This window comes from Neoarius graeffei, chromosome 10 (genome assembly GCF_027579695.1).
Source record: "Neoarius graeffei isolate fNeoGra1 chromosome 10, fNeoGra1.pri, whole genome shotgun sequence".
NCBI lineage: Eukaryota > Metazoa > Chordata > Actinopteri > Siluriformes > Ariidae > Neoarius > Neoarius graeffei.
The window spans coordinates 9,435,528-9,463,394 of record NC_083578.1 but is presented as its reverse complement, the minus strand read 5'-3'; the positions used below and the strand labels follow the sequence as shown (position 1 = coordinate 9,463,394).

The window sequence follows — 27,867 nt, the reverse complement described above, 5'->3', positions numbered from 1 at the left end:
TCAGTAAATGAATCAGCGAATAATTCAGTGATGGATAAGTGAATGGGTCAGTAAACGAATCAGTGAATGGATCAGTCAATGAATCAGTCAACAAATTGTTAAATGAATCATGAGCCAACTGAAATCTTTTTTAGCTGCTGAATGAATCAGTGAAGGATAAGTGAATGGGTCAGTAAATGAATCAGTGAATGGATGAGGGAATTAATCAGTCAACAAATTATTAAGTGAATCATTAGCCGAATGAAACCTTTTTTAGCTGCTGAAGGAATCAGTGATGGATAAGTGAATGGATTAGTACATGAATCAGTGAGCGGCTCAGTGAATTGATCAGTGAATCAATTATTATGCAAATCAGTAATCAAATAATTTTCGCTAATGAAGGAATCAGTGAATGAATCAGTGATGGATAAGTGAATGAATTAGTACATGAATCAGTGAGTGACTCAGTGAATTGATCAATGAATGAATCAGGAAACAAATCAGTGAATGAATCAGTGAATTAATTATTATTATTCAAATAATAATGTTGAGGATGGAGCTGCCAGGCAAAAGAAAACGAGGAAGGCCAAAGAGGAGATACATGGATGTGGTAAGAGAGGGCATGAAAGTGGCAGAGAAGGATGCGGAAGACAGGGAGCAATGGTGACGAAAGAGCCGCTGTGGAGCAGCCAAAAGAAGAAGAAGAGGATTCAAATCAGTAATTAAATAATTTTAGCTACTGAAGGAATCAGTGAATGGATCAGGGAATGAATCAGTCAACAAATTATTAAATGAAACCTTTTTTAGCTGCCGAAGGAATCAGTGATGGATAAGTGAATGAATTAGTATGTGAATCAGTGAGTGAATCTGTGATCAGTGAATGAATCCGTGAACAAATCAGTTAATGGATCAGTGAATTAATTATTATCCAAATCAGAAATCAAATCATTTTAGCTACTGAAGGAATCAGTGCATAATTCAGTGATGGATAAATGAATGAGTCAGTGAATGGATCAGTGTATGGATCACTGAATGAATCAGTGAATGGATCAGTGCACAAATAATTGAAGGAATCGGTGAACAAATCAGTAAACAAAGCTTTTTATGGACTGAAGGCAAGGATCCGTGAACAGACAAGTGAATGACTCAGGAAATTAATCAGTGGATGGATCAGTAAACAAATCAGCGGATGAACAAATCAGTAAACAAGGAATCACTGAAGGAATCAGTGAATGAATTGATTAATACGTGAATGAATTAGGAAGTGAATCAGTGGATGGATCAGTCAACAAATCAGTGAATGAATCATTAACAGTCATCAAATCATTTTAGCTACTGAAAGAATCAGTGAATAAATCAGTGAATGAATCAGTGAAAGAATTGTTGAATAGATCAGGGTACAATTCAGTGAACAAAGCTTTTTAACTCCTGACAGAATCAGCAAATGAGTCAGTTATTTGCTGAATGAATCAGGAAATGGATCAGTGATGGATCAATGGATGAATCAGTCAACAAATCAGTGAGGGAACAAATTTTTAGCTCCTGAAGGAATCAGCAAACGAATCAGAGTGAATGGATCAGTAAATGAATCAGTAAATGGATCAGCGAACAGATCTTTTTAGTTGAGCCAGCCAAAACCCACTCAAGTCCGTAAAATAATTCAGAATCCTTTTTTACTCTAATAAGACCCAATTTAATACATATTTATTTTAAAATGTCTTTTTATTCATATTTTATTTACTTTTTTTTATTTATTTTATGTTATTTTAGGGCGGCACAGTGGTGTAGTGGTTAGCGCTGTCGCCTCACAGCAAGAAGGTTCCGGGTTCAAGCCCCGTGGCCGGCGAGGGCCTTTCTGTGTGGAGTTTGCATGTTCTCCTCGTGTCCGCGTAGGTTTCCTCTGGGTGCTCCAGTTTCCCCCAAAGACATGCAGGTTAGGTTAACTGGTGACTCTAAATTGACCGTAGGTGTGAATGTGAGTGTGAATGGTTGTCTGTGTCTATGTGTCAGCCCTGTGATGACCTGGCGACTTGTCCAGGGTATACCCTGCCTTTCGCCCGTAGTCAGCTGGGATAGGCTCCAGCTTGCCTGCGACCCTGTAGAACAGGATAAAGCGGCTAGAGATAATGAGATGAATGAGATGAGATGTTATTTTAACATAGAACTTTGATTGACTGTTATTTGCCATGCCATAATCCAGGGGTGTCTGATCTTATCCAGAAAGAGCCGGATACGATTCCAACCAAGCAGAAGCCACACGTGAGTCTGACTGGAATAAAAAAGCTGCACGCACACCGATCCTTTCCTGATAAGATTGGAAACCCCTACCATAATCCTTAGGAATATATTTTTAGGAAGCTAAAACTTTGATGAGTTTCCGTGTGTGTGTGTGTGTGTCCTGAAGAAGTTTTAATCATCATAACACTGTGCGTGAAGTCGGATTAAGAGAAGTGCATTCTTTATTCATTATAACAATGTAGGATATTATTCTTTATCAAATAAACAGAATAAATATGAACACATTTACCGTACACATGGGCTGCATGTGTGGGTTCGAATTATAACTCAGTGACACGAAGAACGTGAGAAGAACTCATCCTTCTTGCAATACCACCACACCCCCACACCCTGAATTTAATCTGAATTATCAATACATGAAACTTTAAAATCTTTCCAATACAACAGGACACACTTTATGTTAAATTCAGAAGAAAAAAAAAAAGTCAAACTGTGGCCTGTCACCTTAGATGCCTCGTTGATGATCAGTGCAATAAAGATTTGAGCAGAAATGATAAGTTATGCTATGTCAGGATATACATACAAGTCCTGTAGTGTGTGTCGTCTCTGGGAGAAATCTACTGGCCCACAAAAAAAAAAAAGAAAAGAAAGAAAGAAATGTACAACTTCGTCATTCTCAGTGCAGGCAAACTACGAAAATCACACACACTTCGGTTTGGATGAGCATGCTTACTTAAGTTCAATTTTTTTTTGTCTTAAGTCTTTTTTGTTGTGATTTACCCATCCCATCCCACCCCATCCCTCTCTCCGTCTTTTTCTCCCTCCTTTGTGCTTGTTTGAGTCTTTGGTGCCCCTGGTGGTCTCTCGAGGAACCATGATGTCTGGATAATCCGTACAATCTGTTCGGGCTGGAGCCGAGAACTTTAAGATGCAAATGAAGATCTCATCTCGTCTCATTCAATCCACAAAATACTCATCTGCATTCCTCTTCTGTTTTTCCTCATATACTTTGTGCTGTGCAGTCATAAACACCCCCCCCCCCCCCCCCCGGCCCTCTTTACCCCCCGTGTGTTGTCTTGATCAGATTAGAGTGCCAGACGCTGTGCTCCTGGCTTCGTGTGAGGAGATGTGGATAATGGAGGAGTGTTTTTTTTCTTCTTCTTTTTTTTTTATTGTTGTCCTCAGGAGTTTGTTGTATCTGTAGTGACCTGCTTTATTATATCTCTATATCACATTCTCAAAGAGTTGCATGGAGCTCATGATGTTTTCATCCTGCAATAAAGACAAGACAAAGATTCAAGAGAAAGATCCGGCAAAAATAAAAAGGTCTTTAAGTGAAGAGTCTCGTCGACTAGTTGCTTTAGTCGAGTTCATCACTGCGTTTGTTAAAGAAGAACTGAAGTCATTTTTAAACTTGCTTTATTTCTTAATTAACGTGTTATTCAATTACGTTTTCGGTTTTAGTAACCTTATATCGTGACTCGTATTGGCAACTAACTGCAATTAAATATTATACCAGGGATCCCAGCAGTAATTGAAAAAAATAGAGGAATGTAAGAAACTATCAGCAGGGGTCAAGGGGGCTGCCTGAAGCTGTTGAGATTTTAACATTTAAAGATGCTATAGAACACATTTTTTACATAGATTTAACATAGAAAAGCAACAGAATTTAACAATAATGTGTATCTATTTGATGCCATATTTTGTAATCAATGACATAAGTGGCAAAAAAAAATTATAAAAAATTAGACGAAAATGTAGCTTTGAAGAATAGACTTGCCTAAATATTCCACTGATTTTGTTATAACAATAGTATCCATAGTTCATCTCATTTTTTTTTTGTTTCAAGTTAATGTCAAAACTAGTCTAATATAAGCCACATTCATTTTTCAAAAATCATGGATATGAGCAGAAATCAATGATTCAGTAATATTATATATATATATATATATATATATATATATATATATATGTACAGCAAATACTGGAGATATTTGATTTAAACCTTTCTCTTTTTGAAAGGTTTCACTGCAAAGGAATTTAATGCTCTTTTCTAGGGTGCATTCTGTCTTTCCTCCAGTTTTCTCTGCTTTTGTTTCTCTGATCTTTCCTTCTGCTTTTCTGATGTTCCTGCAGTGCTCTGAATTAAGTTCAACGCATTAGAATTAAATTAAGTTCAACGCATTAGAAACAAAAGCACGAACGGAGTTAAAACATGTTTTCTAGCAAATGGGCGCAGCCATATTGTTTTCTCGTTCTATCGCGTACAGTCTCGCGGTCAGTGTTGCCAGATACTCCTGACGTTTTCCAGCCCAAAATGTTCAAAACCCGCCAAAATGCACTTGAAACCCCCCAAATGGGCGGGGAACCGCCCAATCTGGCAACACTGCTCGCGGTATTTACATCAATTTAACTTCCGAGTGTTCCCGAATGTCAACGAGAACAAACGAAGCCGACGAAAACATCGCTAAACAAGCAAACCAAATCAGAACATATTCTACTGGTCATTTTACTTAAACATATTTTTAATGGATATACAAGAGATCAAAAAAAAAAACCACTTTCGCTAGAAAATAGCAGAATTCCGCTAAATAGCGGACGTCTGGGATCCCTGTTATACTTATCGGCCTGTTCGGTTTTTAGCCGTGTTGAATTTAGTTTGCTTGGTCCATGGCAGGCGTCGCTTATCCGCGTGATCTTCACGAGACTTGTGCGAGACTTCGAAACGTGAAGTGTCAGCCAGGTGTCAGTGCCGCCATTTTGAAAACTGTTTTCCAAACGAAGTATTGCACAAAAACGAGTTTAAATGACGATTACTGCCTACTTTTTTCAAGCTTTCCTGATCGCTATCAAAACAAACAAAACTTCCGGCTTGATCACGTCAGCATTCGAAACAGGGCACGCGCATCTTTTGACAACGTTGGCAGATGTCAGTCACTTTGATTTCCGCTGTACGTTTTACTTCCGTCCTACGATGTCTCGCACAGGTCTCAACGAATCTCGTTTACGCCCATTGCTTTGACATATGGACTGATATATTACAGAGCATATTTCAAACACTCATAACTTGCTATAGCAGCGACAAAATAGCGATCAAAAATGCATTCCGATATTTAATAAAATGAGATAAATAGAATTTTGATAATAAAAAATTTGCCTTCAGTTCTCCTTTAACAAAGTGAGTTTAGAACTAATAAATATTATTCTATCCACGTTCGCTGGATATGAGAAATCACGCGCTCTGATTGGCTACTCTACTACTTGGATATCAGCTCATATACCGTGAGTAGAGAAAAACAAAATGGCAGAGCGTTTTACAAAATACACAAAAAAAGCAACAAAATATGGAATGAAAGCATTTGATGGTAAGAACGTCTCTTTTTTTATTTTTCAAGAATTATTATTGTTATTATTATCATCGCATTTTCTACAAATTGCTCCTGTCATTTCGCCAGTTTGTTTACATTCTAAGCGGAAATTATTTTGTTGGACGTTTTGTATAAAGTTTTTATTCATCGAATTTGCAAAAAATAAAAATAAAAGTGCTCCGTTTCTCAAAATCCAGTGAATGTGGATAGAATAAAACAGTTATTCCACTCAATCTTGTCGAACACGGATTATAGCCACCAGCTCATGTACGACTCGATTTCGTGGAATAACTGTTAAATATTGACTGGCGTTGAGTGGTATATCAGATATATTCCATTCAGCTACTCATCTTCGACTCGTTCAATATCATGCTAGCTGAATGGAATATATCTGATATACCATGAAAAATATTATTATTATTATTATTATTATACATACACATTCCTTTCGGGTGTTCAACGTGTCTTTCTCTTCCAAATTCTCTCAAAATCTTCTGTATTTAACAAAGCAAACCTGGCAGCCATGTTTGTTGACAAATTGTCACAGTCACTTACTCACTAGCGTGGAAGTTTTACGTCTCCGATGTGTGACTGTGCAATATCGTAAACCATATTCAACTCTGATTCTCCATTGGGTAGAGTGACGTAATACACGTAGGATAAGCGATATGCTAACAATATTGCATGCTATCAAACCAAATGAATGAAACCTGCTAGAAGGGAATAGAACACGTTTTTATTCCATCGAAAAAGTGTCCTGTATGTATAATAATAAAAAATAATATTTAATAAAATAGGCAAATAAATGTATAAGTAAGGAATACAACACTGAGGGTTGTGCTGTTATAAGAAAATAATCGATGGAGGTGTGATGAGACCTGATACAAAGCAATAATAATAATAATAATAATATTATTATTATTATTATTATTATTATTATTATTATTAGTGGTATGTCTCGAAGTGTTTTATTCCTCTTATACCACAGAAAGACAGCAGGGTAAAGAATGATGTCATACTTTTTATGCGTTTACAGTTACATTCAATGTCCACAGTTAAAATTAAACACCACAGTTTTTCCCTCACCAGTCTCTCTTTTTTATCTCTCTTGAATTTACTAAGTTAAAAAAAATTGCAGCTTGTTCTATGACTATCAGAAGAAACCTTCTCCCAACATATCTACATTTACACGCAGGTTTTATTCCATAACCTATTCAACAACAACATATTAGAACAAATGCAACTACTGTCAGAGCTGCTGTTAGAGGAAATTAATCAGCACCTTCTGACCAATCAGATTCGAGAATTCAGCAGTGCTGTGGAAATCAGAAATCAGACTTGAACTCGACAAGTTTCCGTACAAATCCTTTCTAATGTACAATCCCACCTTTAAATTTTAGACCACGCCCCCAGCTGAGTCTATGGAATCTGTGGACAGTTGCGCAACTTCGACTCAGACTTTATACTTTTAGTTTTTTTTTTTAATAAATCTGAATTAAAAATAAAAACTGTACTCATACAAAGCAACATGTGAAGATATGGAAGGAAAAGCAATCAGATTAAATCGCTGCATTTTTAAAGTGTATGTAATGCCTTATTGTAATGCTTTAAAATGAACATATATCATTAGTAACGACCAAAATGAATTAATAAAGTAGCCTGGCAAGCCAGACTAAATGTGAATATTTAGTCTGGCCTCGATCCGTAGACATTTCCGAAGGGGGTAGGAGGAACAAACCGCTGTCTTTCAAACTGTCTCTGTGCGTATAGGCCAACGCTCTGACCAATCAGCGCAACAGTGACTGTGACGTAGTCAGAGCGACAGAAAGCAGTGGGGGAGGCCTTGAAATAAATAATTTTTCAAAATGCGTATTAATTAATAAACAGGTTCTAGATATTAAGAAGTTTGGAGATAATGACCGCAAGTTTGGAGTCTGTACCACATACACTCATTTTTTTTTCCAAGTGTTTTTCAAGGGTTTGCTTAAACTGTTTTTGAGAGTTTTTATTTAGTGGTGTTTGGTGAAATAATTTCCCTTAAATTTAAAATAACGGGAAAATAAGAAACAATCAAAAAGTAATGTTTCAAAGCTGTTTATTAATTCTTCGTACTGCACAAACTAGCCCCATCCTTTTGGCTACGAGCGGAGCCAGCTGGTAGATCAGACTTTTGCCATAGCCGGTCGGCAAAACAGCGAAACGTCCTTCTTGAAAAGGAATGAGCGGAGAGCCTCTTCCTGCTCATGTTTCAACGAAAACTCCAAGTCTAATTCTTCTAAAACTGATTCCAAAGCGGAGTCAAACGCGCGCTGTTCACTAGCCGTAGCCATCTTTCCTGCTGTGCTTTCTCCAGCGTTGCGCAGCCTTGTCGTCACTCCCGCAAAAGCCCGCCCAAAGAATCCAAACAAAAACCTTGCGTTGTGATTGGCGGGCACGATTTGATGCCCGGGGTGTTTTTGTTTATATGGTGTGAGGCTAGACCCACTCGCTAGGCAAAAATATTTTTGGCCGCTAGGCGGGTGGGTCTAGTTTACTAGGCTATTAATAAAGCACAGGGAAAAATAATATTAATTATTTGTTATTTTATTATCAAGCACAAAACTATTGATAAAGCATGGCTTTTGGATCCCAGGAAAAAAGCAGCCTTGCCTCAGGGCTAATCTCGCACAACGTCACGCATGGAACCCCGGTTATCTAGGTCATTTTGGTTTATCTGACTCCGTGCTTGTTTACTCGCTGAAACTGGATATTGTTGCTGGAATCTTACAAAAAATAACAATGTGAAAGCGCTGCGTTGTGTTTGGATGTTCAAATCCATATACAGCAGGACATTCAGTTCACGAATTTCCAACAGCGGGTGAGGTTTGTGCAAACGAAGCGGGCAGATTTCGTGTCGCCTACTAATAATATAAAAAATCTGATTCATCAAGTGTTCATCACCACCAGAACGACCACATGGGAATTACTGGAGCGATAAAGAAGCCCATTTATTTAATAAATGACATTTGATGTGACATTTGGACAGTTCGTCGATTCCTCTATTATCGCCCACTTCATATTTTCTTTCAGTAATTACACTGACTGAGTGTACGTTTTAAAGATTATATTTCTGGATTTATTGAGGTACATGTAAATATTTTCTTTATATTTTGCAGTGGCCAGCTTAGAATAAAAATCCATAAACCAGTCTGTGTTTCTGATTCTCTCTGGCTGGTGGTGCGCTATCGGCGGTGAGCGGGACTGTCGTGAACTGAGCGAACCGGCATCTGTTTCTCGTCTTGGGGGCTCAAAAAGATAACCATTTACTCCAGAATATCCTCGATAATCATCTGCCCCTTCATCCGACATATAAGAATCCCAATCACTCAGAAGTGGACAAAGTACCCAACTTCATTACTTAAGTCAAAGTACAGATTCCACTGGTCAAATGTTACTCTGATACAAGTGAAAGCTCTCCAGTCAAATTTTTACTTAAGTTAAAGTACTAAAGTACTTGCTTTTAAAAATACTTAAGTATTAAAAGTACATTTTCTGTCAACGTATTGTTGTATAATTGCTACAATGATTATAATACCTCATGCCTCTGAAGTAACTGACTGGATTATTTTGTGAATTCACAAAATGAACGCATGCTGTGCCATCATGGTGGTTTAACGTTAAACTAGCTAGTCAGTGAAACTCCACCTGACATGCTAGCAAACGCTTTTCAAACTCAAAATCATATTGGGTAGCTAACGTTACTAGAAAAGAAAGATCTCTACATTTTGTTTATTTAGCAAGATTATGCTAAAACATCTGAAAGGACTTCAGATAAGTTAATGTTATTCATGTTAGCGTAACTCTGTTTTTACATGCTAACTAACAGTGTCCAAGTTAGCTAGCTGTGTGTTAATGTTAGCCGTGGACAAGGCGATGGCAACTTTGCAGGCAAATCCATAGAAAGTCATTTGACTAACCAGACTGCATAGCTATTGCAACGTTATCGCTAGCTCTAAAAGCACAGAAAACTTTCTCTTGGAATAAAACGCCTCCTTTCATTCTGCCATCAACTGATCGTGTTAAATAACGCTGCTGAGAAATCACTGGACTTGATTTTATCCAGTCTATGGACGTGACGTGACCCTAGTGATTACTGATCGGCTGTCTCAGTGTCACCTGCGTAAAAAACCATCACGTTTTAGAAAAGAAAAGAAAAAACATCCACTTTCAAAGCTGCTTCATAGTAACGAGTAACGAGGAGCTTGATAGAAATGTAGTGGAGTGAAAAGTACGATATTTGCCTTTCAAATGTAGTGAAGTTAAAGGGATAAGTTGGCAAAAAAATAATACTCAAGTAAAGTACAGATACTCAAAAAGTGTACTTAAGTACAGAACTCAAGTAAATGTATCAATTATGTTCATTATGTCATATATTAAATAGTTTTTTCTTTTTTATCAGACATCTAGTTTTTAGGTTTGCTTACCTGACATCACACATTTACCATACATCACACAGAAGATGGGGACATCAAAATAAAAGTACACAGAAAACCTACACACACCGACCAATATTTAAACTGGACTTCCGAACACCCCATAATGCACAAAATATCAGTAGTCAGAACATTACATGAACGCGCAGCAATAATTACAGATCCACAGGACAAAGAACAGAAGGAACAACATATACAACACGCACTGAAGGCTGGGCAATATCCAAAGGGGCGGAACAGGTTAAGAACAATAAAACACAGAAGAAAGAGAAAAAACAAACCAACAAACAAGAACACAGGGGAGTAGTGACATTACCATACATCAGGGGAATAACGGAACGTGTTCAAAGAGCAATGAGGAAACACAACATTAACCTCCTAAGGCCCAAGCTGTTTTTTTACATGCATTTTTTATTTCTCTTTGCTATTTGGGCTTATTAGAACCTGATTAGAATAAAAACTAAGCATCATCTTTTGATAGGATGTACTTTTAGAGAAAAAGTATGTCCACATATGTGGATTCTTGTTCCGAATTTCCATAAAGTGCTGTCCACGCATGTGACCGCTAAGCCCTAGGAGGTTAACACACCTGTCAAACCATACACAACACTCCGTCAGATCCTGGTTCATCCCAAAGACAGAATACATCCGGACAACAGATGCAACACCATATATGAGATTCCATGCCAAATATGCAATAAAACTTACATCGGGGAGACAGGAAGGAGTTTCAACACAAGAAAAAATGAACATAAGAAAGAGTGCGAAAAGGAGACAGCTACAAGACAAACCAGAACAATAAAAGAAAAGGCACAACAGGAAAATTATAAGTCAGCCATAACATTCATTCATTCATTCATTCATTCATTATCTCTAGCCGCTTTATCCTTCTACAGGGTCGCAGGCAAGCTGGAGCCTATCCCAGCTGACTACGGGCGAAAGGCGGGGTACACCCTGGACAAGTCGCCAGGTCATCACAGGGCTGACACATAGACACAGACAACCATTCACACTCACATTCACACCTATGGTCAATTTAGAGTCGCCAGTTAACCTAACCTGCATGTCTTTGGACTGTGGGGGAAACCGGAGCACCCGGAGGAAACCCACGCGGACACGGGGAGAACATGCAAACTCCGCACAGAAAGGCCCTCGCCGGCCCCGGGGCTCGAACCCAGGACCTTCTTGCTGTGAGGCGACAGCGCTAACCACTACACCACCGTGCCACCGTCAGCCATAACAGATCACTGCAAAAAGGAAAATCATATTATGGACTGGGGGAATGCCAGAGTCATCCGCACAAAAGATAATAAACATCAGCGCTGGATCAGGGAGGCCATGGAGAGCCGTAAGCGAAATCCGAGGACCATCAACCGGGATGAGGGAGCATACATGCTCTCCCATACCTGGAGTGCCATCTTGCAGGGGACGAACTGACAGTAGAAGGCGTGACCGATCTGTCAAACCAGACAGGAAGGCCACGCCTTCGGAAACATCAGCTGATAAAAGATGCGTCACCAATAACATCCGGTGACACTCTGAGGAAGACGACAGTCGTACGTCGAAACATGTCAGGTAAACAAACCTAAAAACTAGATGTCTGAAAAAAAAGAAAAAACTAACTATATCAAGTAAATGTACTTCGTTACTGTCCACCTCTGCAATCATTATGAGAATCCGCTCCAAAACGTGATTCCATATCGAGACTGGTCTCACCACTGCTGTGCACGGGAACTAAATTGATACTTGGATTGTTACACGTGTGACGTCATGCACCCCTTCGGGATTTTCCAGACGAGTCTCGGCAGATTCCGTGAAAATCGGCTGATCTTATTGATTTTCCATTAATATATGGCCTTTTGGATCAGCTATGGTTCAAAAACACATGGTCAATTGACAAAATGATTGTTGCTTTGTACAAGGAAAAAAAGTGGGGTTTAGGGACATTAAATTCACTTTGACCATGTAGCAGCAATGAAATGACTCGAGATTTGATAGATAGATAGATAGATAGATAGATAGATAGATAGATAGATAGATAGATATGTATTATAAAGTGCTACTTTTGTAGCTTTGAAATAAACCAATAGCGTAAGAAAAAGTTTTACGACACGGAAATCCAAATCCCAGTGGGATAAAATAACATTCCGTAACAGAAGAGTTATTCTTCTATCTAGTTTTGGTCCTTTGAACATGTGCTTTGTTTGCGAGTGGAAATGAAAGTTACCTTCTGACACGTCTCGATGAACTCCTCGATCGTCACCACGCCATCTTGATTTCTGTCCATTTTCTGCGGAAATCAGTGACCGGAGTGATGAGAGAAGCAGTGTGGTGTTGTACTGGGGGTAAAAGGGTGTGTGTGTGTGTGTGTGTGTGTGTGTACCTGAAAGAACTTCTCCACATGTTCAGACGGCGCTTCGTCTCGTACGCTGGGGTAAGTGTATCTGCCCATCATATCATAGATAGACTTCATGATCAGCAGCATTTCCTGCACACACATACACACACACACGGCTGTATTTTCTCTGGCAGAACTTACTGATGGTGCTCTCTGATCCAGCGAGTTCCTCTGTGTTCCTCTAAGCTCAGAGCTGACATACAAAGATGCAGTTTGTCTTTTTTCTCAATGAATAAAACAGCAAGAAACTCATTAGCAGGTGTACATCAATGTCTTATTGTATACCTAACTGTATGGATATCTAACACACTCACCGGCCACTTTAATCGAAACTTGTTCTTGGTTCTAAGATCCCTGTTCTTGGCTGCAGGAGTGGAACCCGATGTTTTCTGTTGCATGCTGAGATGCTTTTCTGCTCACCATGGTTGTAAAGAGTTGCTATGAGTTGCTATATCCTTCCTGAAAGCTCGCTCGAACCAATCCGTCCATTCTCCTCGGAGTTCTCTTATCAACAAGGCATTTGTTTGGTTTCCACCCACAGAACTGTCGCTCACTCACTTGATGCTTGTTTTTTGTTTTTCATACCATTCTGTGTAAACTCTGTGTGAAAACCCCAGGAGGAGATCAGCAGTTTCTGAAATACTCGAACCTCATACCCATCTGGCTCAAACCAGTACCCATGCTACAGTGAAAGAAAGTCACACTTCACTGTGAGATCACAGTTTTTCCCATTCTGATGTTTGATGTGAGTGAACATTAATGAACTGAAGCTCTTGATTTGCATCTGCGTGATTTGGTGCATCGTGTTGCTGATTAGAGAACTGCATCAAACGGCAGGCGGGTGTTATGGGTGTTCTTAATAAAGTGGCCGGCGAGTATGTACACTACCGTTCAAAAGTTTGGGGTCACTTTGAAATGTCTTTATTTTTGAAAGAAAAGCACTGTTCTTTTCGATGAAGATCGCTTTAAACCAGGGGTGGGCAATTATTTTTTCCATGGGGCCACATGAGAAACAGAAAATTTTGTGGAGGGCCGGACCAAAAGGCTGAACTAAATTCTGCATAATATTAATTGTATTTCTTTAGATAAAGCAATAAATATCATTGTTTTTACAAGCTGCTAAGACTGGTAAGAGTATGGGGAAAAAACGAGGATGCCTTACAAAAAATGTCATTTATTCAATCAAATTTCCCAAAACAATGGTTAACAAAATGTGAACGTTTGTACCATTTTTTTCAGTCACATTCACCCCAAAACACAATAAAGACATCACAATATTGTCTTTCTACTCCAAATATCAAGAAAGATACATCATATTATAATAATGATGCCCACATTTGTAGTCTAATCACCTCATTTGGTGTTTTTTATTTGTTCAGTGAGAGAAATCTCGTCTCTGTTGGTCTTTAACGAGTGCATCAAAGTCAGGTTGAATGTCTGAGGTGGAGATGCGAAGCACAGCTGACTTCATCAATGACAATGTTTGTTCACATATGTAGGTAGAACCTACAGTCCATGTTTTGTTGAAAGCCCTGCATTCGGCATCTACCTTTCTTTTGTTTGCGGACATTTTGGGGGCTAAAGTCTTCTTGTGACCTGCTCGCAACAACGTCGATTCGGTGTAGGTATCAGATCTACAGATCGGCTCGGGCTCCGGCGCCTGCTAGTGACGTCACACTATGTGATTGGCTGGACCGTTTGAAGGATGACGTACAAGTTTGTGGTTGGTCTGGACAAATTACGGAAGTAGTAAAAAAAAATGTCATGTTCATGTCGCGCGCATTGCATTTTTGTTGAACACAACTTCAAAATAAAAGCAATGCACATTCAGTCCATGCATGAGGTAAAATTAGAAAAATACGTTTATTTTGTAATTTCTAATTAACCTTACGCGGGCCGGTCAGAATGAACCAAAGGGCCGGATGCGGCCCGTGGGCCGTAAAATGCCCAGGTCTGCTTTAAACTAATCAGAAATCCACTCTATACATTGCTAATGTGGTAAATGACTATTCTAGCTGCAAATGTCTGGTTTTTGGTGCAATACTGTATCTCCATAGGTGTATAGAGGCCCATTTCCAGCAACTATCACTCCAGTGTGCTAATGGTACAATGTGTTTGCTCATTGCCTCAGAAGGCTAATGGATGATTAGAAAACCCTTGTACAATCATGTTAGCACAGCTGAAAACAGTTAAGCTCTTTAGAGAAGCTATAAAACTGACCTTCCTTTGAGCAGATTGAGTTTCTGGAGCATCACATTTGTGGGGTCGATTAAATGCTCAAAATGGCCAGAAAAATGTCTTGACTATATTTTCTATTCATTTTACAACTTATGGTGGTAAATAAAAGCGTGACTTTTCATGGAAAACACAAAATTGTCTGGGTGACCCCAAACTTTTGAACGGTAGTGTATGTATAAATGTATGTATGTATGTCTAATATATGTCTTGGGATTGGACAAATCACTGAGAAATGATGCATCGTCTATTTTATTACTTATCAAAAACCGTTAGGAGATTATGAATAAATAAGAGCACGAGTATTCCATTTCAGTGATACTCAAGCAAAGTATAAATACACCAACTATAATCCACACCTGATTTGGAAAGAGCTAAACTTGAGAAACTGTTAGGGTTTTGCTGGGATTCAAACCTGGTTCGTTGGTGTGATAATCCAGCAAACCCCCACTAGGATGACGCAAATGCAGAGGCGTGAGGCGGAAGTAGAAAAAGTATCAAAAAGGTTTATTTACAATATGTACAAAAAATATCCAAAAAGTAAAGATACAAAAACGCTCAGAAGATATAAGGGAAAAAATAAAAAATCCAAAAGTACAAAACAAAAGCCAAAAAAACAGAAAAGAAAAGGCAAAAATACCAAAGCTCAGAAGATCCAAAAAACACAGTAACTACTAGGTCCAAAAGAAAAGCAAAATGCAAAATAAAGAACACAGTACAGAGGAAACTGGAGATAAACATAACAGCACAAAGACTCCATGACAAGAGGACTGAACTCAGGGGGTATAAATACACAAACTAAATAGAACACAGGTGAAGATAATCAGGACTAAACAGGCAATTAACACAAACACAAAACACAGGAACAGTGGCGGCCTCTAGAGGCCAAAACAAACATGACACGAAAAGGAAATAACAGCGGCCTCTAGAGGCCAAAACAGTCCTAGTCCTAACAGGACCCCCCCTCTAGGAGCGTCTCCTGACGTTCCCAGGGCGATCCGGATGGGCCGAATGGAAGTCCCGACACAGTTCTTTATCTAGGACATCCCAAGCAGGAACCCAGCAGCGCTCCTCAGGACCATAGCCCTCCCAGTCCACCAGATATTGCAACCCGCCGCAGACCCGGCGGGAGTCAAGCAGGCGATGCACAGTGAACACAGTCTGACCCTGGAAGATGCGGGGGGGTGGGGGGTTCCTAGGGGCAGGGGCATACGTAGACGTCAGTACGGGCCGCAACAGGGAAACATGGAAAGTGGGGTTGATCCTCAGAGTCCGGGGCAACTGGAGCCGGTAGGAGACAGGGTTCACCCTGCGCACCACCTTGAAGGGGCCAATGTAGCGAGGAGCAAGCTTGCGGTTCTCCACCTGCAGCGGAAGGTCCTTAGTGGACAGCCAAACCCGCTACCCAGGGCGGAAAGCGTGTGCAGGTCTTCTATGGCGGTTGGCCTGAGTCTGGTTGGTTCTGGAGGTCTGTATGAGGGTCTTCCTGACCTTGCTCCAGGTCTTGTGACATCGTCTCACATATTGGTTGACTGAGGGCACCCCCGCGTCCTCCTCCTGGTCCGGGTACAGAGGTGGCTGGAACCCGAATTGGCACTGGAATGGCGACAGCTTGGTGGCCGATGACTGCAGGGTGTTGTGGGCGTACTCTGCCCATGGCAGCCAGGTGCTCCACGATGTCGGGTTATCCATAGCCAGGCCTCGCAAGGTGGTTTCCAGGTCCTGGTTGAGCCTCTCCGTCTGACCATTGGACTATGGGTGAAACCCAGAGGAGAGGCTGGCAGTGGCTCCGATGACCTTGCAGAACCCGTGCCACACTCAGGAGGAGAACTGGGGCCCTCGGTCTGAGACGATGTCCTGTGGAAGACCAAAGACTCGGAAGACATGATTAAACATGAGTTTCGCTGTTTCAAGAGCAGAGGGGAGTTTGCACAGTGGTATGAAGCGGCAGGCCTTGGAGAATCTGTCAACTATGACCAAAATGACCGTGTTACCTTGTGACTCAGGGAGACCCGTGATGAAGTCGACTGCCACGTGGGACCAGGGATGCCGGGGAATGGTCAGAGGATGCAGGAGACCCTGGGGACGCTGTCGTGGGTTCTTGGTTCTGGTGCAAACCTCACAGGACAGGACAAATGACCTTACTTCCTTCTCCATGTTAGGCCACCAGAAGTGTCTTTTCAGGAAGTCCAAGGTCCTCCGAGCTCCCAGGTGGGCAGTGAGAGGGGAAGAGTGACCCCACTGGAGAACCTTGGCCTGGGCTTGATGTGGGACGTACAAGAGGCCCGGTGGCCCCGTCCCAGGACCGGGGTCCTGGCGTTGAGCTCGTCGGACAGCCTCCTCAATACCCCAGCGGACAGGGGCCACAATCCGGGACACAGGGATAATAGGCCTGACTTCATTCTCCCTGCTAGTGGCAGAGAACAGCCTGGACAGTGCGTCAGGTTTGGTGTTCTTGGAGCCGGGGCGGTACGAGAGGGTGAAGTCAAACCGACTGAAAAACAGGGCCCACCTAGCCTGTCGAGGGTTCAGTCTCTTGGCTTGCTGGAGGTACTCCAGGTTCTTGTGGTCAGTCCAAACCAGGAATGGATGTTGCGCTCCCTCCAGCCAGTGCCTCCACTCCTCAAGGGCCAGTTTGACCGCTAGCAGTTCTCGATCCCCCACATCGTACCGGGACTCCGCAGGACTCAGGCGGTGGGAGAAGTAAGCGCAGGGGTGCAGCTTTCCTTCCGAACGTTGAGAGAGCACCGCGCCGACACCACTGTCCGAGGCGTCCACCTCCACGATGGATGGTTGGGAGGTGTCCGGGAGGACCAGAATGGGTGCCGTGCAGAAGCAGTCCTTGAGGTCTTTGAATGCCTTTTCCACCTGAGGAGACCAGACATAAGATCCACCTGTCCCTTTGGTAAGGTCTGACATGGGTGCTGCTACAGAACTGAAGTTCCTGATGAACTTGCGGTAGAAGTTAGCGAATCCTAAGAACCGCTGAACCTCCTTAATGGACTTGGGAGTAGGCCAGTCCTGGATGGCCAGGGTCTTGGCAGGGTCCATTTGGAGTTGGCCTGTCCGTACAATAAATCCCAGAAAGGAGACCTCGGGAACATGAAATTCGCATTTCTGGGCCTTGGCGAACAGATTGTTCTGTAGCAGCCTCTGGAGAACCTGGCGGACATGGTGGCGGTGCTCCTGCACGGTCTTGGAAAAGATAAGGATGTCATTGAGGTAGACAAAAACGTACAGGTTAATCATGTCCCTTAAGACGTCGTTGATTAGGGCCTGAAAAACAGCTGGTGCGTTGGTGAGTCCGAAGGGCATCACCTGGTATTCGTAGTGCCCAGACGGGGTGTTAAAGGCAGTCTTCCACTCGTCTCCCTGTCGGATACGGATGAGGTGGTATGCGTTCCGTAGGTCCAACTTGGTGAAGACGGTGGCGCCTTGGAGCAGGTCGAAAGCAGTGGACATCAGCGGAAGGGGATATCGGTTGTGCACAGTGATCTTGTTCAGGCCCCTGTAGTCAATACATGGTCGGAGCCCCCCATCCTTCTTGCCGACAAAGAAGAAGCCGGCACCAGCAGGTGAGGTGGAGGGTCGAATGAACCCAGAGACCAGGGCGTCTTTGAGGTATTCCTCCATGGCCTTGCATTCTGACTGAGAGAGGGAAAACAGTCTGCCACGAGGAGGGGTAGTCCCAGGGAGCAAGTCGATGGCACAGTCGTAGGCCCGGTGCGGAGGAAGAACGGCGGCCCTGCTCTTGCTGAATACCTCCTTGAGATCCCAGTACTCTGTGGGAACTTGAGATAACTCAGTGAGATCAGGGGGCTCGGCAGGAGACACAGGAGAGCTAGAGAGCAGACAAGAGGCATGGCATGCAGGGCCCCATTCCACAACCTGGCTTGTTACCCAATCTATGCGAGGGTTGTGGCGAGTAAGCCAAGGAAGGCCTAGAATAACTGGGAACTCAGGTGAAGGAATCAGGTGCAGGGATATTTCTTCCTTGTGACCTTGAGACTGGAAGAAGACTGGAGAAGTAACTTGGGTGACTCTTCCATCACCTAACGCTTGGCCATCGAGGGCAGACACAGACAGTGGGACTTCAAGAGGTGCAGTCGGAATATTGATGCTTTGGGCGAAGTGAATATCCATAAAGTTCCCAGCCGCCCCTGAGTCTAACAAAGCTTGACAAGAGTGGACAGACTCACCCCAGGAGATGGAGACCGGGATGTAGATTCCTTGGCCAGGGAGTCCGGGAGAGAGGGTAGGCCCCGTCACAACCCTCCCTCGGCTGGACGGGGCGGTCCTTTTCCCAAGAGTTCGGGACATGATGCTCGGAAGTGACCAGGCTTGCCACAGTAGATGCAGCACTTGTCCCTCCTTCTGCGCTCCCTCTCAGATGCGGAGAGGCGAGTACGACCCACTTGCATGGGTTCTGGACAGTCACTGAAGGAGGTAGACAGTCTCCAGGTAGAGGTAGGGAGGCTGGGGGGGCTCAAGGCTTGGTGGCGTTCTCTCATCCTGTTGTCCAGACGAATAGCATGTGAGATGAGGGTTTCGAGGTCACTTGGGCATCCAATAGAGACCAGACCGTCCTTGATGGGGTCAGACAGACCATGGTGGAAGGCTGACACTAGGGCAGTCTCGTTCCATCCACTTACTGCTGCGAGCGTCCGGAACGAGATGGTGTAATCTGCGACGCTTCCTCCTTGCCGGATGGACATGAACTTTCGGGCTGCTGATGTCCGCCTGATCGAAGACCCGAAGCATCTCTTCAGAAAACAGCTGGAAATCAAGGCACTCAGGTCCCTGTCTTTGCCAGATAGCAGTAGCCCAGGCTCACGCCTTACCAGCTAATAATCACAAAGGCAATCTTGCGGCGATCCGTAGTGTAGGTGGTAGGCTGAAGCTCAAAGGTGAGTTGACACTGGGTAAGGAACTCTCGGCACTCACTGTGCTTGCCATCGTACCTCTGTGGTGCAGGAAGGCTGGGTTCACGAGGTGAAGAAGGCAGCATGGCAGGAGGCACAGGAGCGGGAGCTGGATCAGGAGATGCAGGCAGAGATGTCAGCTGTGCCAGGGTTTTCCCAATTTGCTGAAGCAGTTCCTCGTGGCGAGCAAGGGCCTCACGTTGGCTGGTGAGCGTACGTCCATGAGCGTCCATGATCGCTCCGAAGCGTGTCAAAGCTGCCGTAATTCCCTGAAGGTTGGCCAGGTAGACAGTTGAAGCAGCCTCTGCTGAGTCGGTCATGACGGAGTCTTTCTGTTAGGGTTTTGCTGGGATTCGAACCTGGTTCGTTGGTGTGATAATCCAGCAAACCCCCACTAGGCCACCAGGGGGATGACTCAAATGCAGAGGCGTGAGGCGGAAGTAGAAAAGTATCAAAAAGGTTTATTTACAATATGTACAAAAAATATCCAAAAAGTAAAGATACAAAAATGCTCAGAAGATATAAGGGAAAAAATAAAAAATCCAAAAGTACAAAACAAAAGCCAAAAAAACAGAAAAGAAAAGGCAAAAATACCAAAGCTCAGAAGATCCAAAAAACACAGTAACTACGAGGTCCAAAAGAAAAGCAAAATGCAAAATAAAGAACACAGTACAGAGGAAACTGGAGATAAACATAACAGCACAAAGACTCCGTGACAAGAGGACTGAACTCAGGGGGTATAAATACACAAACTAAATAGAACACAGGTGAAGATAATCAGGACTAAACAGGCAATTAACACAAACACAAAACACAGGAACAGTGGCGGCCTCTAGAGGCCAAAACAAACATGACACGAAAAGGAAATAACAGCGGCCTCTAGAGGCCAAAACAGTCCTAGTCCTAACAGAAACGAGTTTGTCTTCCTGTGCAAACGGGATTCAAACTCAAATCAGTGTTTCGATCAGAGTGGAAAAATAACATCAGAGTAGCATTAATAACTTTAAATAACACTAAAATACAGTACCTCTTTGGTGATGTAGCCATCTTTGTTGATGTCGTAAAGGTTGAAGGCCCAGTTCAGTTTTTCTGTCACGGAGCCTCTCAGGAGCACAGAAAGTCCGATCACGAAATCCTAAATCAGAATCGGAAAGAGTTTTAATTCGTGAAGTACAATGTGCACAGTGTAGTGCCACCAAAAGTACAGGACACCACACCACACCGGATAAACACGACAATATCATACAGTCTAATGCAATACAATACCATAATCTATCGCACAGTGTGTTACATACGGAATAACACATTCCACACCAATGAAAATAATGTACGCTGGTTGGGGGGGAATAATTTTTGCAAAACAGCAGTCTGGAGTGTGTTATTTCACTTATATTACAGCAGTTAGTTCCTGTTCTTATTTATATTGCAGCCTGTGATAAACAGCCATATTCTTCATTTCTCTCTCTCTCTCTCTCACACACACACACACACACACACACACACACATTCTCACTGACTCACTGACGTCATGCATTCCTGAGACACTTACTCTAATCTCATCTCATCTCATTATCTCTAGCCGCTTTATCCTGTTCTACAGGGTCGCGGGCAAGCTGGAGCCTATCCCTGCTGACTACGGGCGAAAGGCGGGGTACACCCTGGACAAGTCGCCAGGTCATCATAGGGCTGACACATAGACACAGACAACCATTCACACTCACATTCACACCTACGGTCAATTTAGAGTCACCAGTTAACCTAACCTGCATGTCTTTGGACTGTGGGGGAAACCGGAGCACCCGGAGGAAACCCACGCAGACAACATGCAAACTCCGCACAGAAAGGCCCTCGCCGGCCACGGGGCTCGAACCCGGACCTTCTTGCTGTGAGGCGACAGCGCTAACCACTACACCACCGTGCCACCACTTACCCTAACCTTAACTATCAAAACTAAAGGCTTAACCCCAGACCTTACCCTAACCTAAACCTCATTCTAACCTGAACCCTAAAACTAAGTTTAAACCCTCAAATAGCCCTTTGAAGAAGTGAGGACCAACCAAAATGTCCTCACTTCCCAAAAATGTCCCAAATCTGTGAAAATGCTGTTAAAAAAGTATTTCGGTCCTCAATATGTAGCAAGTTGCAGAACACACACACACACACTCTTGCACTTCTATCTTTGTGGGTACTCATTGACATAATGCATTCCCTTAGCCTAAACTTAAACATCACAACTAAATGCCTAACCACAACCCTTAACCTAATCCCACCCCTTACCCTTACGATAACCCTGCCCCTTTACCCTTACCCTAACCCCGCCCTTTACCATAAACCTAATCTACTTCTAACCTGAACCCTAAAACTAATTCTTAACGCTTAAACAGCCCTTTGAAGAAGTGAGGACCAGCCAAAAATGTCCTCACTTCCCAAAAATGTCCTCAAGCCGTTCATTAAAAACATATTTCGGGCCTCAATATATAGCAAGTAGCAGGACACACACACACACACACACACACACACACACACACACACACACACACGTACATCTGTCTTTGTGGGGACTCACTGAAATAGTGCATTCCCTAACCCCTCACCCTAACCTTAACAACTAAATGTCTAAACCTTACCCTAACCTCATTCTAACCTGAACCCTAAAACTAAGTTTTAACCCTCAAACAGCCCTTTGAAGAAGTGTGGACCAGCCAAAATGTCCTCACTTTGCAAAAATGTCCTAACTCTGTTTGTTAGAAGAAGAAGCCTTTGTCACATGTACACTCAAGCACAGACTTCAGCACACAGTGAAATTCCTCCTCCGGTCCTCAATATGTAGCAAGTAGAAGCACGCTCGCGTGCACACACACACACACACACACACACACACACACACACACACACACACACACACACACACACTTGTACTTCTGTCTTTGTGGGAACTCATTGAAATCGTGCATTCCCTAGCCCATTACCCTAAGCTTAAAGTGCATATCCTGGACTAATTTTGTTTTTCTTTTAATATGAAAGAATGTGGGTGGCACAGTGGTGTAGTGGTTAGCGCTGTCGCCTCACAGCAAGAAGGTCCGGGTTCGAGCCCCGTGGCCGGCGAGGGCCTTTCTGTGTGGAGTTTGCATGTTCTCCCCGTGTCCGCGTGGGTTTCCTCCGGGTGCTCCGGTTTCCCCCACAGTCCAAAGACATGCAGGTTAGGTTAACTGGTGACTCTAAATTGACCGTAGGTGTGAATGTGAGTGTGAATGGTTGTCTGTGTCTATGTGTCAGCCCTGTGATGACCTGGCGACTTGTCCAGGGTGTACCCCGCCTTTCGCCCGTAGTCAGCTGGGATAGGCTCCAGCTTGCCTGCGACCCTGTAGAACAGAATAAAGCGGCTAGAGATGATGAGATGAAAGAATGTCCCTTTACACACTCATCCAGAAGGGTAATTTTGCACAAGGCCATCTGTCTACAGCAGAAAAAAATAAAATAACAAAACGCGTCTGGAAAAATCCCAAGGGAGTCTGGAGCCAGATTCGTGACGTTACCTGCGGAAGCGCCAGCAGGCTGAGAGAGCTTTGCACGGTTTCAGTGCACAGCCTGTGTAGACCAAGCGCTCCCATTTCTCTCCCATTGTCTGGTCTTTTGGGAAACGATGAGTACCGTACTAATCCCATCAAGATTGGTGTTGCTACACCCTCCTACGATACATCTGTTAACCATTTTAACAATTACACAATAACGTTGAAGAAATTTGCAGAAAACCACCAGGTTGTTTTCTCATAAATAAACCAGCACTGACGTAGGATTCAGAGGGAGGCGTCCCGCATGCGACGTCACGAAAATCAATGTTTGCCGGGAAATCCAAATGCCAAGTTTTTTCATAGGCGGACCAATTCACCTCAAATGGTTTGATTTCAACTGAATTTTTCTGGTATTGCGCAAGGTAAAAAAATTGCACAAAATGCAAAATATTTGACCAAAGTTTAATATAAAATAGGAGAATTACATTGATCTTGCTCCTGAATTTACCCGTGATATGCACTTTAACCTTCACAACTAAATGCCTAACCCCACCCCTTACCCTAACCCTACCCTAAACCTCATTCTAACCTGAACCCGAAAACTAAGTCTCATCTCATCTCATTATCTCTAGCCGCTTTATCCTGTTCTACAGGGTCGCAGGCAAGCTGGAGCCTATCCCAGCTGACTACGGGCGAAAGGCGGGGTACACCCTGGACAAGTCGCCAGGTCATCACAGGGCTGACACATAGACACAGACAACCATTCACACTCACATTCACACCTACGCTCAATTTAGAGTCACCAGTTAACCTAACCTGCATGTCTTTGGACTGTGGGGGAAACTGGAGCACCCGGAGGAAACCCACGCGGACACGGGGAGAACATGCAAACTCCGCACAGAAAGGCCCTCGCCGGCCATGGGGCTCGAACCCGGACCTTCTTGCTGTGAGGCGACAGTGCTAACCACTACACCACCGTGCCAAAAACTAAGTCTTAACTCTCAAACAGCCCTTTGAAGAAATGAGGACCAGCCAAAATGTCCTCACTTCCCGAAAATGCCCTCAATCTGTTCATTAAAAACATATTCTGGTCCTCAATATGTAGCAAGTAGAAGCACGCGCACACACACAATCGAACCCGTGAGTGCTTACTTCTTCCTAAATAAACATCTCCTCACAAAAAGCTTCACCAGATCAGAATTTTGTTACACAGCAATACAGCAATAAATCTGTTTATTATTAGTCTTAGGTTATGTCAAGCGTCTGCCATATCAGTCTCTGTGTTACTACAGAAACGATAAGGCATTAGAACAAGTGCGTTAATATTAACCTGTCGTTTGTTACGTCTGGAACTCCCAGTGCTGTTATAGGACAATAATGCAGATCTACTGACCAATTTGAGCATTCAGTCATGCTGCGTCTACAATACAATATAATACAATACGGTCTTACAGGAAGACAGTACAAGTGTTTAATGTGTTTAATGTGATATATGGATACTGCTGATACAGCAGAACGTACGGGTGTAACATACTGTAATTATTACTATGACTATAATTAGTGTAATTCTATCCACATTCACTGGATACGAGCAATCACGCGCTCTGACTGGCTACTCCAATCAGGTACTAGGATATCAGCTCATATACCGTGAGTAGAGAAAAACAAAATGGTGGAGCGTGTTGCTGAACCAACCGAGGACGAAATAAAAACTCTACTCAAAAACAAAACCCCAAAAAATGTTATCAAGTATTTCAAAGAAACAGAAATAGCTAAAAGAATAGTTTTGTTTCCCCCAATATCTCCTGTTCCATACTCCAGCCCAGTCGGTGGCAGTAATGTGCCTTTAAGTTGGTTTGCCAACCACTAAAAAAAAAAACCTGAAGAAGAAGAAGACAAAACCCCAAAAATACAAAAAAAAAGCAACAAAATATGGAATAAAAGTACTTGATGGTAAGAACGTATCTTTATTTTTTAAGAATTATTATTATTATTATTATTATTATTATTATTATTGCATTTTCACAAATTGCTCCTGTCATTTCGCTGGTTTGTTTACATTCTAAGCAGAAATTTTTTAATTTTTTTACAAAGTTTTTATTCATTGAATTTGCAAAAAATAAAAATGCTCTGTTTATCAAAATCCAGTGACTGTGGGTAGAATAAAACAGTTATTCCACTCAATCTGGTCGTACATGGCTTATAGCACTATCATATGGAATCAATTTTGTGCCAAAATGTTCATACAATACTTTTGAAATATCAAACAAAAACGACAAATCAAAATACAAAAAAAAAAAAGTCAATTTTTTTAGCCTGGCAAACAAATTATTCGTGTAATCGTGCAAAATATCAGTCTATTACTCTTCAGAAACCTTTTATTTTTGTTCTGCATCTTTCTCAGTTTTGTTTGACGTAATTTATTTTGGTTGCGATTCCAGCTTTCTCGTTTGCGCTCCCTGACTTTTTGCTTGCAGTTTTGGCACAAACTTCACGTGTGGGTGGGCTGTCCAGGAATGCATTCCCATTGGCTAACTTGTGTTTGACTGACAGCTACGCTCAGCCATTCCCTACTCGGATTCTGGCAGACTGTTTGACGAGTGACCGATCCATTGACGGTAAACAAGGATCGAGTGGACTTCAGTGGTGACTATGATACTGAATTAATTCAACAAAGTGTAAATTCAATATCATAGTCGCCACTGAAGTCCACTCGATCCTTGTTTACCGTCAATGGATCGGTTACTCGTCAAACAGTCCGCCAAAATCCGAGTAGGAAATGGCCACAACAGCCTCCGGGGGAATGGCTGAGCGTAGCTGTCAGTCAAACACAAGTTAGCCAATGGGAATGCATTCCTGAACAGCCCACCCACACGTGAAGTTTGTGCCAAAACTGCAAGCAAAAAGTCAGGGAGCGCAAACGAGAAAGCTGGAATCGCAACCAAAATAAATTACGTCAAACAAAACCAGGGCTTTGAACCAGAATTTTTTTCCTATTGGTTCGTTCCGAACAGAAACGGAATTTTAACGTTTCCGGTTTTGGGTTCCACCATTAAATAGACGTTCCCGAACCAGTTAGAACAAAAAAATTTCGTTCCCGGAACGGTTAATTACGTTCCCTATCAGCGGTTTAACAAATGGCTATAAAATTATGTCTCTGTCTCATCCAGCTTAAGCCAAATGTAGGCTAATTCTATTACAACCTTCATTAAATAAGACAAGAAATAATTCAAAACAATTATTATTTCAAATGTTGGCAATTTGGATTCTCAGTATGTCTTCCCATCTACACAAACAGAAAAAGTGCCAAAAATGAAAGATAATTCGTTTAGTGTGTTACCAAAGGCTAGTCAGGCCCTATAGAGGGCTACCGCATGACATCACCGCGCCGCGAGATTTTGTTAGGCGCCATATTGGAAGACCAAGTACACATCTATGCAAGTACATACATACATAAAACAAACTACACCTGAAATGTAGCCAGGGCCGGTTCTGCCCTAATCTGGACCCGGGTGCAACATCGCGCAACCGCCCCCCCCAAAAAAAAAAAAAAACACACACCAGTCTAAATCAGGACAACCATCACATAACTATAACTATAAACATTTTATATCAACTATTTTAACTAAATGGGCTATAATAAATAAGCCTGGAGGCAGCCACGGCGGGCTGCCTCAGAAAAGTAACCATTCAATGACGCAACTGAAAGCCTGCAGCCACGGCGGGCTGCCTCAGAAAAGTAACCATTTGTCCTACCTTAAAACTCGTTTTGCATTTTCTGCCTCCTTTTTTGTATTTTCGACCCTCCGTTTATTTTCTTTCCTTTTCTGAAAACCCGATTTGTGTCCAGACATTTTGTTCTGCTACCAACGAACTAACTCGTCAGGTCTCGTCTCTCGAGCCCGCGATGATTCCCGTGGGAAGGGCAACAACTGATACATTTTTACAAACAGCCAATAGGGAGGTTGCAACGTTCAGGCTCTTCTTTGCTCAGACACTCAGTAATGCAATTACTCACTTTATCACGTGGAGACGTGATAGTAGTCCACCTTCCCGCGCTCTCCATTCAGTCAGCGAACGTCACACAGGAAGTGAACCCCAGCGGGTCATAGAAACTTGTGCAGGAGAAGAATGACTTTTTTATTTGTAGGCTACGGAAACTTTGAGGAACGAAATAAAAACCGGTATTAACCAGTTACCATTATTTTTAATAAGCGTTTCTGTTCCGGAACATAAAAAATAATAAAGTTTCTGGTTTCGTTTCTGTTCCATGTGAAATAGAAAAAGTTCCCGGTTTTCGTTTTCGTTCCTTGAACCGGTTCAAAGCCCTGAACAAAACTGAGAAAGACGCGGAACAAAAATAAAAGGTTTCTGAAGAGTAATAGACTGATATTTTGCACGATTACACGAATAATTTGTTTGCCAGTCTAAAAAAATTGACTTTTTTTTTTTGTATTTTGATTTGTCGTTTTTGTTTGATATTTCAAAAGTATTGTATAAACATTTTGGCACAAAATTGATTCCATAATATCAGCTCATGTACAACTTGATTTTGTGGAATAATTGTTAAATATTTATACTCGATTTAAAATAACGTCATCATTAATAATATAAGATTTGCCCATATTCATGCCATTTTCACTTGCGTGGTGCTTACCTCAAAGCGAATGGAGCCATTTCTGTCCAGATCAAAAGCATTAAACAGGAAGTGAGCATATGTGGTGGCATCTAGGAAAGGAAAGG

General features: G+C 42.4%; 1 protein-coding gene across 3 annotated transcripts in view; it reads right to left on the bottom strand.

Moving 5' to 3' along the window:
• Nucleotides 1–3,284: 3,284 nt before the first annotated feature.
• Nucleotides 3,285–27,867, bottom strand: part of kcnip3a (Kv channel interacting protein 3a, calsenilin) — a 216,513-nt gene continuing 191,930 nt past the window's right edge. For all 3 annotated transcript variants that reach the window (XM_060931235.1, XM_060931237.1, XM_060931236.1), the window contains 5 exons: nt 27,782–27,852; nt 20,640–20,747; nt 12,441–12,545; nt 12,285–12,347; nt 3,285–3,489 (listed from right to left, as the gene is read on the bottom strand). In XM_060931235.1, the coding sequence (XP_060787218.1) occupies nt 3,442–3,489; nt 12,285–12,347; nt 12,441–12,545; nt 20,640–20,747; nt 27,782–27,852 (395 nt within the window). In that variant the 3' untranslated portion in view covers nt 3,285–3,441. The remainder of the gene's footprint in view (nt 3,490–12,284; nt 12,348–12,440; nt 12,546–20,639; nt 20,748–27,781; nt 27,853–27,867) is intronic.